General features: G+C 28.0%; 1 protein-coding gene across 1 annotated transcript; it reads left to right on the forward strand.

The window, feature by feature from the left end:
* Positions 1–793: 793 nt before the first annotated feature.
* On the forward strand, positions 794–14,283 carry LOC113374591 (isocitrate dehydrogenase [NADP] cytoplasmic). Its single transcript, XM_026614571.1, has 7 exons — positions 794–844; positions 8,945–9,082; positions 9,158–9,334; positions 9,590–9,773; positions 11,259–11,492; positions 12,368–12,583; positions 13,823–14,283. The coding sequence occupies exons 2-7, from the start codon at positions 8,953–8,955 to the stop codon at positions 14,106–14,108; spliced, it is 1,227 nt and encodes a 408-aa protein (XP_026470356.1). The 5' UTR covers positions 794–844; positions 8,945–8,952; the 3' UTR covers positions 14,109–14,283.
* Positions 14,284–14,528: the final 245 nt, after the last annotated feature.

Consider the following 14,528-nt stretch of genomic DNA (forward strand, 5'->3'; position numbering starts at 1 on the left):
TATTCAAAAAACTTTCCGCTCGTTTCAACAAAATAATTGCTTTTGGAAAAAAACATTTTTGTTTCTAATTTTTTTTTCAAAATTTTTATTTCGAAAATAATTCAGATTTTAATTTTAATTCTGTTCTAATATACTTTAAACAAATAATTTCAACTTTGCAATTCAGTTTATATAATTCTTATAAATATTAAACAATGTTACAGTATTTATAAAAATCTATTTGTAAACATTTAATATTCCTCGATCATTTCGTTACGGCACGGGAAGTTTCAGCAATTTGCCTTACGATGCCATGCACCGCTAGTTTCTGTAACGAAATTATTATTAATTACAATTATTGTAATGATGATTTTTTTCTTGATACAGAAACCGGTGACTATTTTCACTCGGAACATATTGCCATCAGTATATTTTGCGAGGCGAAGTCCGTAACTTCAAAATCAAGGATGCGGGGAAATCCTTAAACTTTATAATACTTAAACCGATCAAATATTTGCTACCAACAATTCGGAATATTGAATATATTTTTAAACAATTTATTTTTCATACAATTGATTTCTGTAAAATATATTATTACATCTAGAGAACAAATGCTGAAATTTAAATATTATATTAAATTAAAAAAATATTTTTTATGAATACGTTAAAATACAAATCATCATCGTGTTGAGCAATTGCAATGTTCCTCAATATATAAAATGGATCTGACACCTAGCGGGAACCGTTCAACGTGGAATTATCGTATACATTGTCACGTCATGTAATAATTCCATTACTTGCCATTTCAGTAACTTCCTTGTTTTCGGCTTGTTGACAGTGTCTCTTGTTTTGTGTCGTGTCACAGGTAATATACTACATTTTATCCGTTATATTAATCTAATTTAACATATATTTCATTCAAGTGACATTTTCTTACTTCTTTTTTGAAATTGGCTTGAAAATGAAAATTATATATATATTTATGTATATATATATATATATATATATATTTGTATATATGTATATACATATTTGTATACTCTATATATATGTATATATATATATATATATATATATATATATATGTATATATGTATATTATATATATGTATATATGTATATTATATATATGTATATATGTATATTATATATATGTATATATGTATATTATATATATGTATATATGTATATTATATATATGTATATATATATATATATATATATTATTTTTATATATATATATATATATATATATATATATATATGCAAATTAAAAAAAAAAGATGCATTGTACGAACATATAAATGTATTTGTTAATATAAATATTATTAAGCTATTCATTTTTGAAGTGCATGAAAATCATAAAATTCGTGAAAAAAGTAATCTTTCTGAGATTCAATTCATTTATAACGTTTTTTCCAATGCTAGAGGCACTTTTCACTAGCACTTTCTAGTCTAGCGTGCCAAACCTTAGCCCTTCCATAGGCCTTCTCATTTTTGGAAAAGGAAAAGTCGTGGATCTTCAAATCCTATGAATACGTTGATAAGGCATATTTGCTGTTGTTTTTGGCCCCCGAGAAATTCTGCAAAGAACGATCAAGTGAATTGTCGATTAAATTTCTTAATTAACTATTTTTTCATAATTTAGAACGTTTTTTGGTCTACTTCTTACAAAAGGTGCATAGTTTATGCTCCCTACTGATCGTACGACGTTGGGGTGGAAACTTCTCATGCACAACGCTCTGGTAGTCGAAAGAAAGTGAACAAAACGTGTAATCATTCAAATCGAGATTGTCCTGTAAAAATTGGTTATTTAGAGTCCATACAAAATACTTCAGTCAGCACTTTGCACATCATTTTATGCAAAATTTCTATATGATCGAGTCATGTGACCAATACCACGAACAACAAAAACAGTATGTTGCCATTTTGCATATGTATATATAAATACATACATAACATATATTCGTACATAAGTGCAATCTTCATTTTTTTGCAATGCTAGTATTACACAATGATTTTCTTTTATTAAATAAATTATTATTTTATTATAAACTATTACGAATGATTTTTCACAAACACACAAACACACACACACACACACACACACACATATATATATATATATATATATATATATATATAAGTATATATAATCATATATAATGTCGTGATATAGGCAAGCTAGTAATCATATATTCTGAAAGACCGTCGTTCTACATTCAATTAATTGTCTTCAGTATTTTAATTTGCTATATTACATTAGAAATTCTGTCTGTTGACCTTTGCCCGTTCCGTTTTACCTGAGCCATTTTGTCATTGAATTTTCTCGAATATTTATTACTCAAACAATAAATATTGCATTTAGTTATATTAATTAGGCATTTAAAATTCTTCAATCCCGTAGTTATTAATGTATTGCCATAATACATTTGTAATATTTGTTCCTGGTATACTTAACGATATAGCAATTTATTTGTTAAATACATATTTACCAATGCCATCAAGATATTTTGTATGATAAATGTTAAGATTAGGACCTTTATCGAATTAAGGCATGTGGAAGCAAAATCTATATGTTATAATTGTTTAAATGAGAATAATATTTTAATGGGGTAATCAATTACGGTAAGTAATGAAAGATTAAGTTGCAGAAGATAAATTCTTGAAAGGTTTAATACCTTTTAAATACTAAATTTAATTAGTAGTTTTAAATTGTCTTAATAACTAATAATAACGTCTTCATAAATAACGTGATTTATACAACTGTTATTTAAACATATTTAAAACAGACTTTAATGATTCATTAAAAGAAATTCATACATTATAACACTATCTTTGTTTAAATCAGTCAATCGTCCAGAAAGAATAAATTAAAATAAAATTAACTAGTGGTATATGGCATCGTGCCTTGAAACTTGCTGAAACTTGCCGTACCGAATTAAAATTTTGAAAATTCGAATTATTTTCGATATTAAAAAAAATCTTTTTTGGAAATTAAAAAAAACAATTTGTCTTTTTCCAAAAACAATCGGTTTGTCAACACAAGCAATGAATTTGAATCATTCAAATCGGATGTTTATTTTTCTCAAAAACAGCTAGTTTTTGCGCATTTAGCTCCGTATCTACGAAACGGCTGGATCTGCCTTTGCCAAAAACTAATCAGCACTTCTCCTTGTCAGTAAAAATCGATTTTTTTCAACCAATCAAATCGGTTGATCTGTGTGCCGAAAACGTGAACGAAAAATTGTATTCATACATACATACACACACACATCCATTTTTTCTAAGGTATGCCAAAACGTTCAGAAACCTTCAAAACGTGAAGATATGCAAAAATTTTTAATTTCGATTTTTGGACGATTACAATAACTTATCCTACGGGAAGTTAATAAATTTCTATAAGGACTTAAATGTTAGTACCGTTTGATTACTGAAGCTAATTTAATTGTTCCACGACATTTTGCCAAATTTCTATAAAGTCTAACAATTGACATACTTTTCTTTGTAGTTACAATTAATCATTATGTAATTAATTGATATAATTATAATTACATCATATGGATTGATAATTGATTATTATTAGACACAGAGTAGTCAATTACTTCATATTTGTATAAACAAAACTGTTTCAATAGTAAGTTATCATTTTCAATATGTTGGCTTATCATGAACTTGACCTCTAAGGGATTGGCATGCGCGCCGAATTTGAAATAATCTCAACAACAAATTAGTAGCTTCCTCGAGATAGATATTTATATTAAATAATTTTTTTAGGTTTTGTTATCTTTAAGCAATTGAATAAGTACGCTGACCTTGTTAGCGGAATGGTACCAATGCGAAATTATTGTCAGTAGTATTGAATCAAGTAGTTTGTCGCCAATATGATCGAGTTAGCAACAGAAAAAATCGCATATGCCAAAAATTTTCATGTTTTTTTTTCAAATGGCATTGTATACATATCAGCAATTGAGATTACTGCTGAGCAATCAGTTAGTATATGTGTATCATCTCTTTTTGACCCACTTTTTTCTACATTAGTATATTTTTATCTAATTGATATACAAAATATAACTTTCCTTTCAATGAAGAGAATAGAATTTTATTCCTGTTTTATAATTTCTTAATATAAATTTGAATTAACATTAGTTGTTCTCCAATAATAAGTAGCGAAAGGAAATATGTTCTATTTAACTTCATTAACTTTCCGTAGGGTAAGTTATAGTAATGGGCCGAAAGTCGAATATGAATTTTTTGCGTTTCAGAGGTTTCTGAACATTTTGGCATACCTCAGAAACAATGGATGTGTGTGTGTACGTGTGGAGATTTTTTTGTCGGTGTATTCGAGCGTATGGATGAACCGATTTGAAAAATTCAAAAAGCAATCAATTCCTATTGATAGGGAGATGTGTTGATTAATTTTTGTATTAATTGAAGGCAAATCTAGCCGTTACGGATATACGGAGCAAAGAGTGCAGACAAGAGAAACCGAGTTTTTGAGAGAACGGAGTATCCGATTTGAATGATACAAAGAATATTATGCTTGTGTTGGCAAAAAAATTGTTTTTGAGATTTTTTTATTCTAATTTTTTTTCAAAAACAATTTTTTTGTATATCGAAAATAATTAGGTTTTAATTTTAATCCTGGCTAAAGTTTTGAAGCTCACTTATATACTTTAAATAAATAATTTGTAATTCAGTTTATATATATCAGTTTTCAATTTGTTTTTTTACATATGCCGTTTAGAATACATAATAGACTTTAAACAAATGAATTTAATTTAATGATTGATGTAGTACTAATTTATTTGAGATTTATGCAAATAACATACTGAATTGTATGTGTATATGCACTAAATTAGCGACTTACGAATAAATAATAGGAAAAAAATTATAATTTTTGAAAGGAAATGATCCGAAATCGTTCGAGAATCATCGCATTCAAAGTGTCAAAATATTTTCAAAAGGTGATGAGTACGGGTATGAAGATATTTTAATATTAATAATAATAATATTACATTATAAAAAAGTTAGAAATGAATTGAATATTAGCAAAAATTATCTAGGCAATTTAGTATGATATGTACGTAGAAATCGACATTTTATTATAAATATACTCTCTTACAAGTAAATAGACGTTTGACTGGGATCAAATTGTCTTCGTGGCAGAGTGTTCTTGTAGGTTTGCAATCAGACGGTTGGCGGATTCAATCCTCGTCACGGGCAAACCTGATATCGAGCAGTACCCATATAAATTTTCACTTGGGAATATAGATCCCAACGACCAAGTGAAAATAGCTCTTTCTGGGCATCGCTGCACAAAATTTAATAATATAATGAAGTAAATAAATACAGGTGGAAAAGCCGTTGGGTTACCATCTAAAAATACGACGTAAAGAGAAGTTTTAGTCCAACAGCTTCTAGGACATCAGGTTCTGATTGCTTTTAAAATGTGATATAAAAAATAAAAAAGTAAAAATCTTGTTACCAAAATCGTGGTGACCGAATTCCGTACGCATTTGGGTTAAATATTATAGTAATTCAATCAACAGTAAATGTTTGCAAATGACTGCCGGCGATTCCACATTAAATGAACGGGTATACATATTTTTACATAAATTTTCCAATGATATCGTGCTCGGTTTGACCTTAACGAATTGTTGTAATTCATTATTTTAGGAAAATTTTGCATAACTATCTTTCATTATACATATAAGAGTTGCGTTCTCGTATAGTATAATACAAGCAATCACAAGAAATTACAATTTGATATTAATGGTAGTACAATGCTTTGGTACCGCGGTATGTCAATTTATAGTTTTGTATTTTAAAATAAATTAATTTAAAACATTGTAAGCAAACCAATTTCGTTAATCAAATTAAAATAATTATAAAGGCATATAAGAATTTAAATAAAAACGTAATATTTGGTACCGTAATAATAGGTTTATTTTATATTTATATTTATAATATAAATGAGATAGGGATTATTCACCAAATAAGAATAAAAATGTTAAAAAAATATGCTTCTTTTCTATTAATAGTGTGGCCTTACTTAAATTTTCATTAAGAATGTATTTCTTAGATTTGTTTTACATATAAATTTGTCTCACATTAGTTTTACATTAATTTGTCTCACATCATTTTTACATTAGTTTATCTTTAATATCAAAATTGCTATTCAGGCATCGCTACAGTACAATATATCAGTTGTAACAATTAGTTTATTGTTATTTATACGTCAACTGATAATGAATTGTAGATAAGTTCAATTTATAGAATTCTAATATTCTAATATTAATATATATATATATATATATATATATATATATCGAGTTGCATTTTTTTTGTTTTCATGTTTTTAAATTGAATTTTAGGTACAACTGCTAATAAAACATTTATTGACATTAGATAATTTTTAAAAATAAAGGATAGTTTTCCATATGATGGTAATATAATACACGTTAAAAATTAAAAATTCGAGGTGCTAATAGGTTACCAAATTCTCAGCATTTTACGTCACTTTCACTTATTTGCCTATAAATATATTTATTAGGAATATCCCATGCAAATGTAAATATTCCAAATTGGCATTTGCGACTGCGAATGTATATTTATATACATATACACCTGTATGTATATACACCGAGTAGTATGTATAAAAGTTTACCAGTCATTTAATATTTTATTTGAAATCCATACCTTTCGGCAAACTTCCTAGCTTTCATTAGTAGTAAGTAAATAATTGAAACAATTTAATAATTAAAATAAGTAATCTAAAACACTTATATATTGATATCTTTATAATAAAAATAATAATAATGCTATTAATCCATGTAATAATAGTAGTAATCTATGGCATGAGAATGTAAAATTCTTAGAAAATGGCAATTATAATTAATTAATGTTTTTTAATAATAATTATTAGAAAAAACTAAAGAAAATGAAAATGTGGAAATTTGGAAGCAATTATTATCTGCGATCACCAACACCGTTAACTTATTATTCATTTTCTATGATTGAAAACCTTATAGAAGTAATATATATTTTACAAATTACAACAAACTTACATTGAATAATAAAAAGAATCAATGCAATCCTAGTGTTTAATAAATTGGAAAACAATCTAATCTTATTCTAAAATAAATAACTTATTTGATATCGGATGTGAGTAATAATTTTAAATGATTATTTGCTTTATTTCTTATAACAAAGGTGATGTGCTAACTTGAATTTTAAAATTTAAAAGATAAATGTTTTAGTCTTAAATAAACTATTAAATTCAATTTAGTTCGAAAATATTTCTATTGGTGTAGAATCAAAAATGATTTTTTTTTCAAATCCCTGATAAACATATAATATAAATTATGAATAATATTATAATGTCTGTAAAAAATCTATTACTTAGCTTTAAACTAATTATTAGTTTCTATATCTTTTGATTAAGTTGACTAGAGTGAATCTTATAAGATCCTAATGTAAATCTTAAAAATATTTTGTTATATATTGAATATGGAATTCATAACTTAATGAACACATTATTCTAATTTTTATAAATAATTTGATTATTTGATGCAAAGTTTTCCTTGTGAATCTCTAAACAGCGTTTTTGTTCGTATCTTTGAAGTGGGCCTGCCCTTACTATATTTCAATGGGGGCTCTGTGCAATAAAAATACAAAAGATATGTATGCCAAAACTTTCAGATATTGAAACGCAAAACGCAATACCAGTGATGGGCTAATTCTAAACAAATTTTACTTGATTATCGTCTTAATGAGTTTTCGAGTTCTGATTTGAATAAATAACTAGCTGTAAGTGGAATTCTGTCTTAAGGCAATTAGGGCATCGTGCCTTAAGGCAAATTGCTGGAACTTCCCGTACCAAAAATTATTATTTTTTTTAAAAACGATTAACATTTTTGAAAAAAATTTACTTCGAAAAAATAAGATTTTTGACAAACTATAAATTGGACAAAAAATTACTTTTTTTTTTAATTTTTTCTTTATTTTGACATATTTTGGAAGATCTGAACTTGTTTTTCAAAGCAATCGCACTGCTTTAACTGCATATAGACAAAATATAAAGCGCGTATGCGCGGCGTCGCTGTCTAACGGGTAAACATTGATACGGAACCCATAGGAAAATAAACAAAATTTATACTTATTGTTAAAATCTCTATAAAATATCTAAAAATTTGATGTGCATATGTCTAATGATCATTTTTGACCGCCAAATGGCATTTTTTTTTACTTTTTTCGTTAGATCTCCGAAACCGCTAGGCCTGCCTTTATGAAAATTTGATCAATTCTTTATCTTGTCAATACAAGTAAAATGTTTTTTGAATTATTAAAATCGGACGCTCCGTTCTCTCAAAAACTGAGTTACCGTTTCCGGTACTTTTTGCCCCGTATTTCCGAAACGGCTAGACCTGCCTTTGCCAAAAACTAATCAGCACGTCTCCTTATCAATACGAATCGAATGTTTTTTGAATTATTCAAATCGGTTGATCCGTGTTCCCGAAATCGTCGACGAAAATTTGTATCCGCACATACATACACACACGCACACCCACACACACACACCCACACACACACACACACACACACACACACACACACACATACATCCATTTTTTCTAAGGTATGCTAAAATGTTCAGAAACCTCTGAAACGTAAAGATATATAAAAATTTTCATTTTCGATTTTTTTGCGATTACTATAACTTACCCTACGGGAAGTTAATTACCCTACGGGAAGTTAAAAATTCTGATTCGAATGAGTCATTGTTGAAATACGGCTTTGTGCACACGGGCGCTTTCTTTCCGTTAATAGAAAACGGGAGAAATGAGATCAAATTCGTTTGTTAATTATATATAAAACTAATTTTTTTGACAAAAAATATTTACCGTCTTAATAACATTGTACGCCTAGAAACTTTTTTTATTAATGATTTAATTTTTTTTAGATTTCAAAATGGATAAAATAAAGGCAGGACCCGTTGTTGATATCCTTGGAGATGAAATGACCAGAATCATTTGGTCTCTCATCAAAGAAAAGTTGATTCTGCCCTTCTTGGATGTCGAATTGCATACTTACGATTTGGGTGAGTTGAAATAATATTATTGTTGTCATATTGTTATAAATATTGATTGATTCCTTATATAATAATTTTTTTTAGGTATGGAACACCGAGACGAAACTAATGACCAAGTCACTATTGATTGTGCTGAGGCAATCAAGAAATACAATGTCGGAATCAAGTGTGCAACAATTACTCCTGATGAGAAAAGAGTGGAAGAATTTAAATTAAAGAAAATGTGGAAAAGTCCCAATGGAACTATCAGAAATATTCTCGGTTAGTATTATAATTTGTTACATATTATCTCATTTTGTCGTCACCTGTGAATTTTAAAATCGAGATATATTATCTCGAAAACTATATGTTTCGAATTAAATAATAATAATAACAAATTTACTTTACTTATTAATTTTCTATGAAATATCTTATTTTCATATAAAAAGACAGCTCAGTACAAAGAAACGCTTTCAGAGCTAATGCCCTTTTTGCTGAATAGTTTCAATCAATAATTCAAATTATTTTTTTCCACAGGTGGCACAGTCTTCAGAGAAGCAATCATCTGCAAGAACATACCCCGATTGGTAACAGGATGGAATGAGCCCATAGTCATCGGCAGACACGCTCATGCTGATCAATACAAAGCCACCGACTTCGTGGTACCAGGAAAGGGTAAATTAGAATTGACATTTACCCCCGAATCGGGAAGTCCAATGAGGTAAATACTTATCGTTATTTTTCGTAATGTATATACCTATTTCAATATTCGGCGTTTCAATTTATTTTTGAAAAGTGATAGACACAATTTTTCCCAAAATCTTAAATAAATTTTGCAAAATAGTATATTTGGTAAAACGTTTCCCATTACTCTTTTGTTTATTTGGAAAAGTTGTGCTTATTATCTCTGTATGAGAACATTTTATATTTTTAATATATTATTTCTGCAACATTATTTATAGAAATGTTATTATTCATAATTGATCATTTTCTTTAAATTTGTTTTTTTGTACATTGTAAGTAGTTTTTTAAGTAAATTATTCAATAATGAAAGTTTTTAAAAAGTGATTACATACATATCACCATGTAATGTTACTTTGCTATGCTTTGCTATAACAAAAAAAGTTTTTAGTATAGGTAACTTTCAAGATATAATTCGATAGTAGAGTTTCGCTAGAACATAACTTGTGTTGATGTGCAAAAAAATCGATCTGACAGTATTTTAATAGAGCTTGTAAAATTGTTGAAATCTGACATAATGGTTGCGCGGACAGTGAATGAAGCCTTGAATAATATCTAGATAAATTTATGAACGTTAGCTAAATATAAATTAAATTATAACAAAACATTGTTGTGGAATCATGTTACTGAAGTAGTAGAACACTGGATGACCGCGCAACAATTACAGATGATATAAATAGCAAAAATAGTAACTTAGATGATGTTAAAAACTGCTTTAACCTTAGGCATCTGTAATTAAATAAAAATTATTGTGGTGATACAACATAACTGACGTATCAGAATTGATTTTTTACATCGATTACTTCAAACATATGTGCAAGATTACAACAACGAAAATGGGTTGATCCGACGTAGTCGATTATAATGAGTGCTAAAATTATATTTACGCAATACGTAAATGGGTAATACTGTTTGGTGCGATATGTTATCTTTTGCATTATTTGCATATAACACGACGACAGTTGTAAATGCAGAAAGTATAAGAACTACCCAGTGTTTAACAACCTCTTTTAGACCATGCTTTACTTTAAAATTTATTGAAAAGTTATGTTCCCATATATAAAATTTAGCCTTCAAAAATTGTTTTGTTTTATTAAGAAGTTTTCAGAAAATTAATATGTTATAGATAAAATTTTCAAACATTATGTAATATTGAAATTCAAAATAATTTTTGCTTTTTTGTTGAATTTACCACCCGTATCTAGCATTTTAATTAATTAACCCAAAGTAAAAAAGAGGTGTCGCATAGAGTCCAATTTTACTTTTTTCTATGTCGGACTTGGGTTATATAATTTCAGTGAAAGTTTTAGAATAATAACGAATAACGAAAGATCCCTGATTACAATTTTAATATCACACATGAATAATGTACTTAAATATTCAGCTTTAACCATCGATAAATTATTTAAATATTATTAGATTTGTGCAAATAATTCTTATAATAGACATGTCTATTTCATTACAGCTTCACCGTCCACACTTACCAAGGACCTGGAGTCGCCATGGGAATGTTCAACACCGATAGTTCAATTGTAGATTTCGCTAATGCCTCATTCCAATATGCCTTAAACCGAAAATTGCCCTTGTACCTATCTACCAAAAATACCATTCTCAAGAAATACGATGGTAGATTTAAGGATATATTCCAGGAAATTTATGACAAGCAATACAAGAAAGAATATGAAGCTGCTGGAATCTGGTAATTAGTTTTATACTGGTTTTGTTAATTTTTTTGTTTCATGGTTTTTTCTTTGTCGATATTTCAAAAAATTTAATACTTATATATAGTATAGACTTGTTACTAATGTTAGAAATATTAAACATAACTATTTATAATATTTACACCATACGTAAATATCACTATTATACAAATTTATATCAGTACGTCTTTTAACAAAAACAAACACGAAAAGTCTCCTTCTGATAGTAAAATCACGTTCATTGATGATACTACATCGTACTAAGACGACCTATGATCAGATTTTTCACAAATTGAAAAAAAATGAAATCAAAAGAAATATTTATTTATTCATCATGATTGTCACATTTTCCAAAAGTTTTATTAACAGTTCAAATTAACTATACTCTTTTTGCCTTTTTGGCAATCTGATTTATTAAATAATTTATAACTGATAATGACATTAGATTTTGTCTCTATAAAAAATTTGGGTGGGTTTGGGTGGCCCCGTGAATGTTTTTTTTATCTAATAATTTCTAAAGCACTAAAATCATAAAAAAAACTTCGAATCTACTTCAGAGTAGAAATAACAATATAAGCTTGTAACACAGATCGTGCGACCATAATTACTGCTATCTACTTTTTGTCAAGATTTTGAATGCAGTTGTTGGATTCAAAGTAATTGATGCATATTTTACATATACAACTCCTTCTTATTGCCAGTATTACGAATCATATACATAATTCAACGAATGAACGTATATAACACCATTTAACAAAAGATAACAATAAAACTTTTCGTCTATTATTTGATAGTAGCGTAATTGTGGGTATATAAAATGTAAAAAAAAAGTTTATAGTATATGTTTTTAATAAAAATCTCCATTTTATTTAAGGTACGAACATCGACTGATCGATGACATGGTCGCCTACGCAATGAAATCATCTGGAGGCTTTGTATGGGCTTGCAAAAATTATGATGGTGATGTGCAATCTGATTCCGTAGCTCAAGGATACGGTTCATTGGGTCTTATGACATCGGTGCTAGTTTGTCCTGATGGTAAGACAGTTGAAGCAGAGGCAGCTCACGGAACTGTTACCCGGCATTATAGGTAACTGTAATTATTTTATTGTCAATAACTTAGATAATCGCAAGAAACACGAAAATTTTTGGTACCTTTACTCTTCAAGACATTTGATTATTTTGAAACACCTTGAAAAAAATGTATGTATAGGTACGACATAAGAGTCAATTTCAATGATTCAAAAAGCATTTTATTCGTAGTGTCGGTGAAAACTATTTGCAAGTACTGAAGAAAGCATTCAACCGATTTTAATGATTCGAAAACACATTCGAAATGTTTGTTTCGTAGTCATGCCTTAGGGTTTGGAGATTCAGAAGTAAATGTAATGAAAAATTGTCATCCTTCGATGATAAAAGAAGGATAGTTGGTATCAATCAAATGTTTGGAGTTTTTATAGAAATTTTACCGATATACAAACTTTTTGTCACTGAGTTTTTGAGTTTCATATTAATATTGAGCACTTCAAAACTTACTTCTTTAGTTGAAAGAAACTATTTTAACTTATCGCTCGATATTTACGTATTTTATTGGTACTCACTTGGGTTTTTGTAAATTTTATAACTCATTCATAAAATTTAAACTAAATAAACGATTTTTCCTAATATACTAAAATCACCGATCCTTTTTCAAATCTGAAGGTCCATTAGTGTCATACAATGTTAGTTAGTAAATATTAATTTTGAATTTATGTATATATACAATATATATATATATATATATATATATATATATATATATATTTGTAATATTTTTGCAGCCCAATCGTCGAATTAAAAAAAGATTAAACAACAAAATTATTTATTCCATTAAATGTTTTGACACTTGATGTGTGTCATCATTCAGTAATCAAACCAGGAAAAACAACAGAAAAAATTACACATGGACTTACACATTTCACACTTGCGTTGTAACCTTGATCAGTGTCCATAATGCACCGCTATTAATAACATAAAATATAGGAGGGCAATATGTGCTCCTTCAATTTTTCGTTTGTTAATATAATAGTATATTATTATTTTACACAAATTTAGTGTTCAATCAATTTCACATCATAATTATTTTTTTCTGTTCTTTTTCCTGGTTTGATTACTGAATGATGACACACATCAAGTGTCGAAACGTTCAATGGAATAAATAATTTTGTTATTTAATCTTTTTTTAATTCGACGATTGAGCTGCAAAAATATTACAAATATGTATCAACGTCGACAAAACTATTATCATAAGCCGACAAGCTTTAATATGAATGTTTAATTTAATGTTTAGGTTCTACCAACAAGGAAAGGAAACATCAACCAACCCCATCGCATCCATCTTTGCCTGGACCCGCGGTCTTTTACATCGAGCCAAACTCGATGGAAACGATGCCCTTAAAAAATTCTGTGAAGCTTTGGAAGCTGTTTGTATTGAAACAATTGAATCTGGTTTCATGACTAAAGACCTCGCTATTTGTATTAAAGGAATGGATAAAGTTCAGAGAAGTGATTATCTAGACACTTTCGCTTTCATGGACAAGCTTGCCGAAAACTTGAAGAAAAAGTTACAAGTTTGACTAGATAAGAATAATGCTAAAAGTAGACTTTGAGTGAATGCACAAATGCATTTCGTCATTTTTCATTGCCATTGAAACAGTAAGGTATGGTGACGGCACACAATGATGATTCAAATTATATTTGTTGTCTTATAATTATTATTAATATATGTTCAAGGGATTTTTTAATAAAATATGTTACTTCCAATTGTTATTTTTGCACACATTTTACTTTTTTTACAAAAATGAATCTCTAGATATTATGTATAATTTATTTGAATTATTTAGTGTTTTGATACGATATAAATATCTTAGTTATGTCAAATTATAATTAAATCTTATCAAAGCTGCATATGGATTTTTGGCATATTTTTGATGAAGGTAAAATTATTTAAAAAAAAAGAACCAAGATTTGCATGGAGTATTTTCAAGAGTTGTCAT

The sequence above is a fragment of the Ctenocephalides felis genome, unplaced genomic scaffold (assembly GCF_003426905.1).
Source record: "Ctenocephalides felis isolate EL2017-DRISC unplaced genomic scaffold, ASM342690v1 CF-g0.4_SCAFFOLD_01886, whole genome shotgun sequence".
Classification (NCBI taxonomy): Eukaryota; Metazoa; Arthropoda; class Insecta; order Siphonaptera; family Pulicidae; genus Ctenocephalides; species Ctenocephalides felis.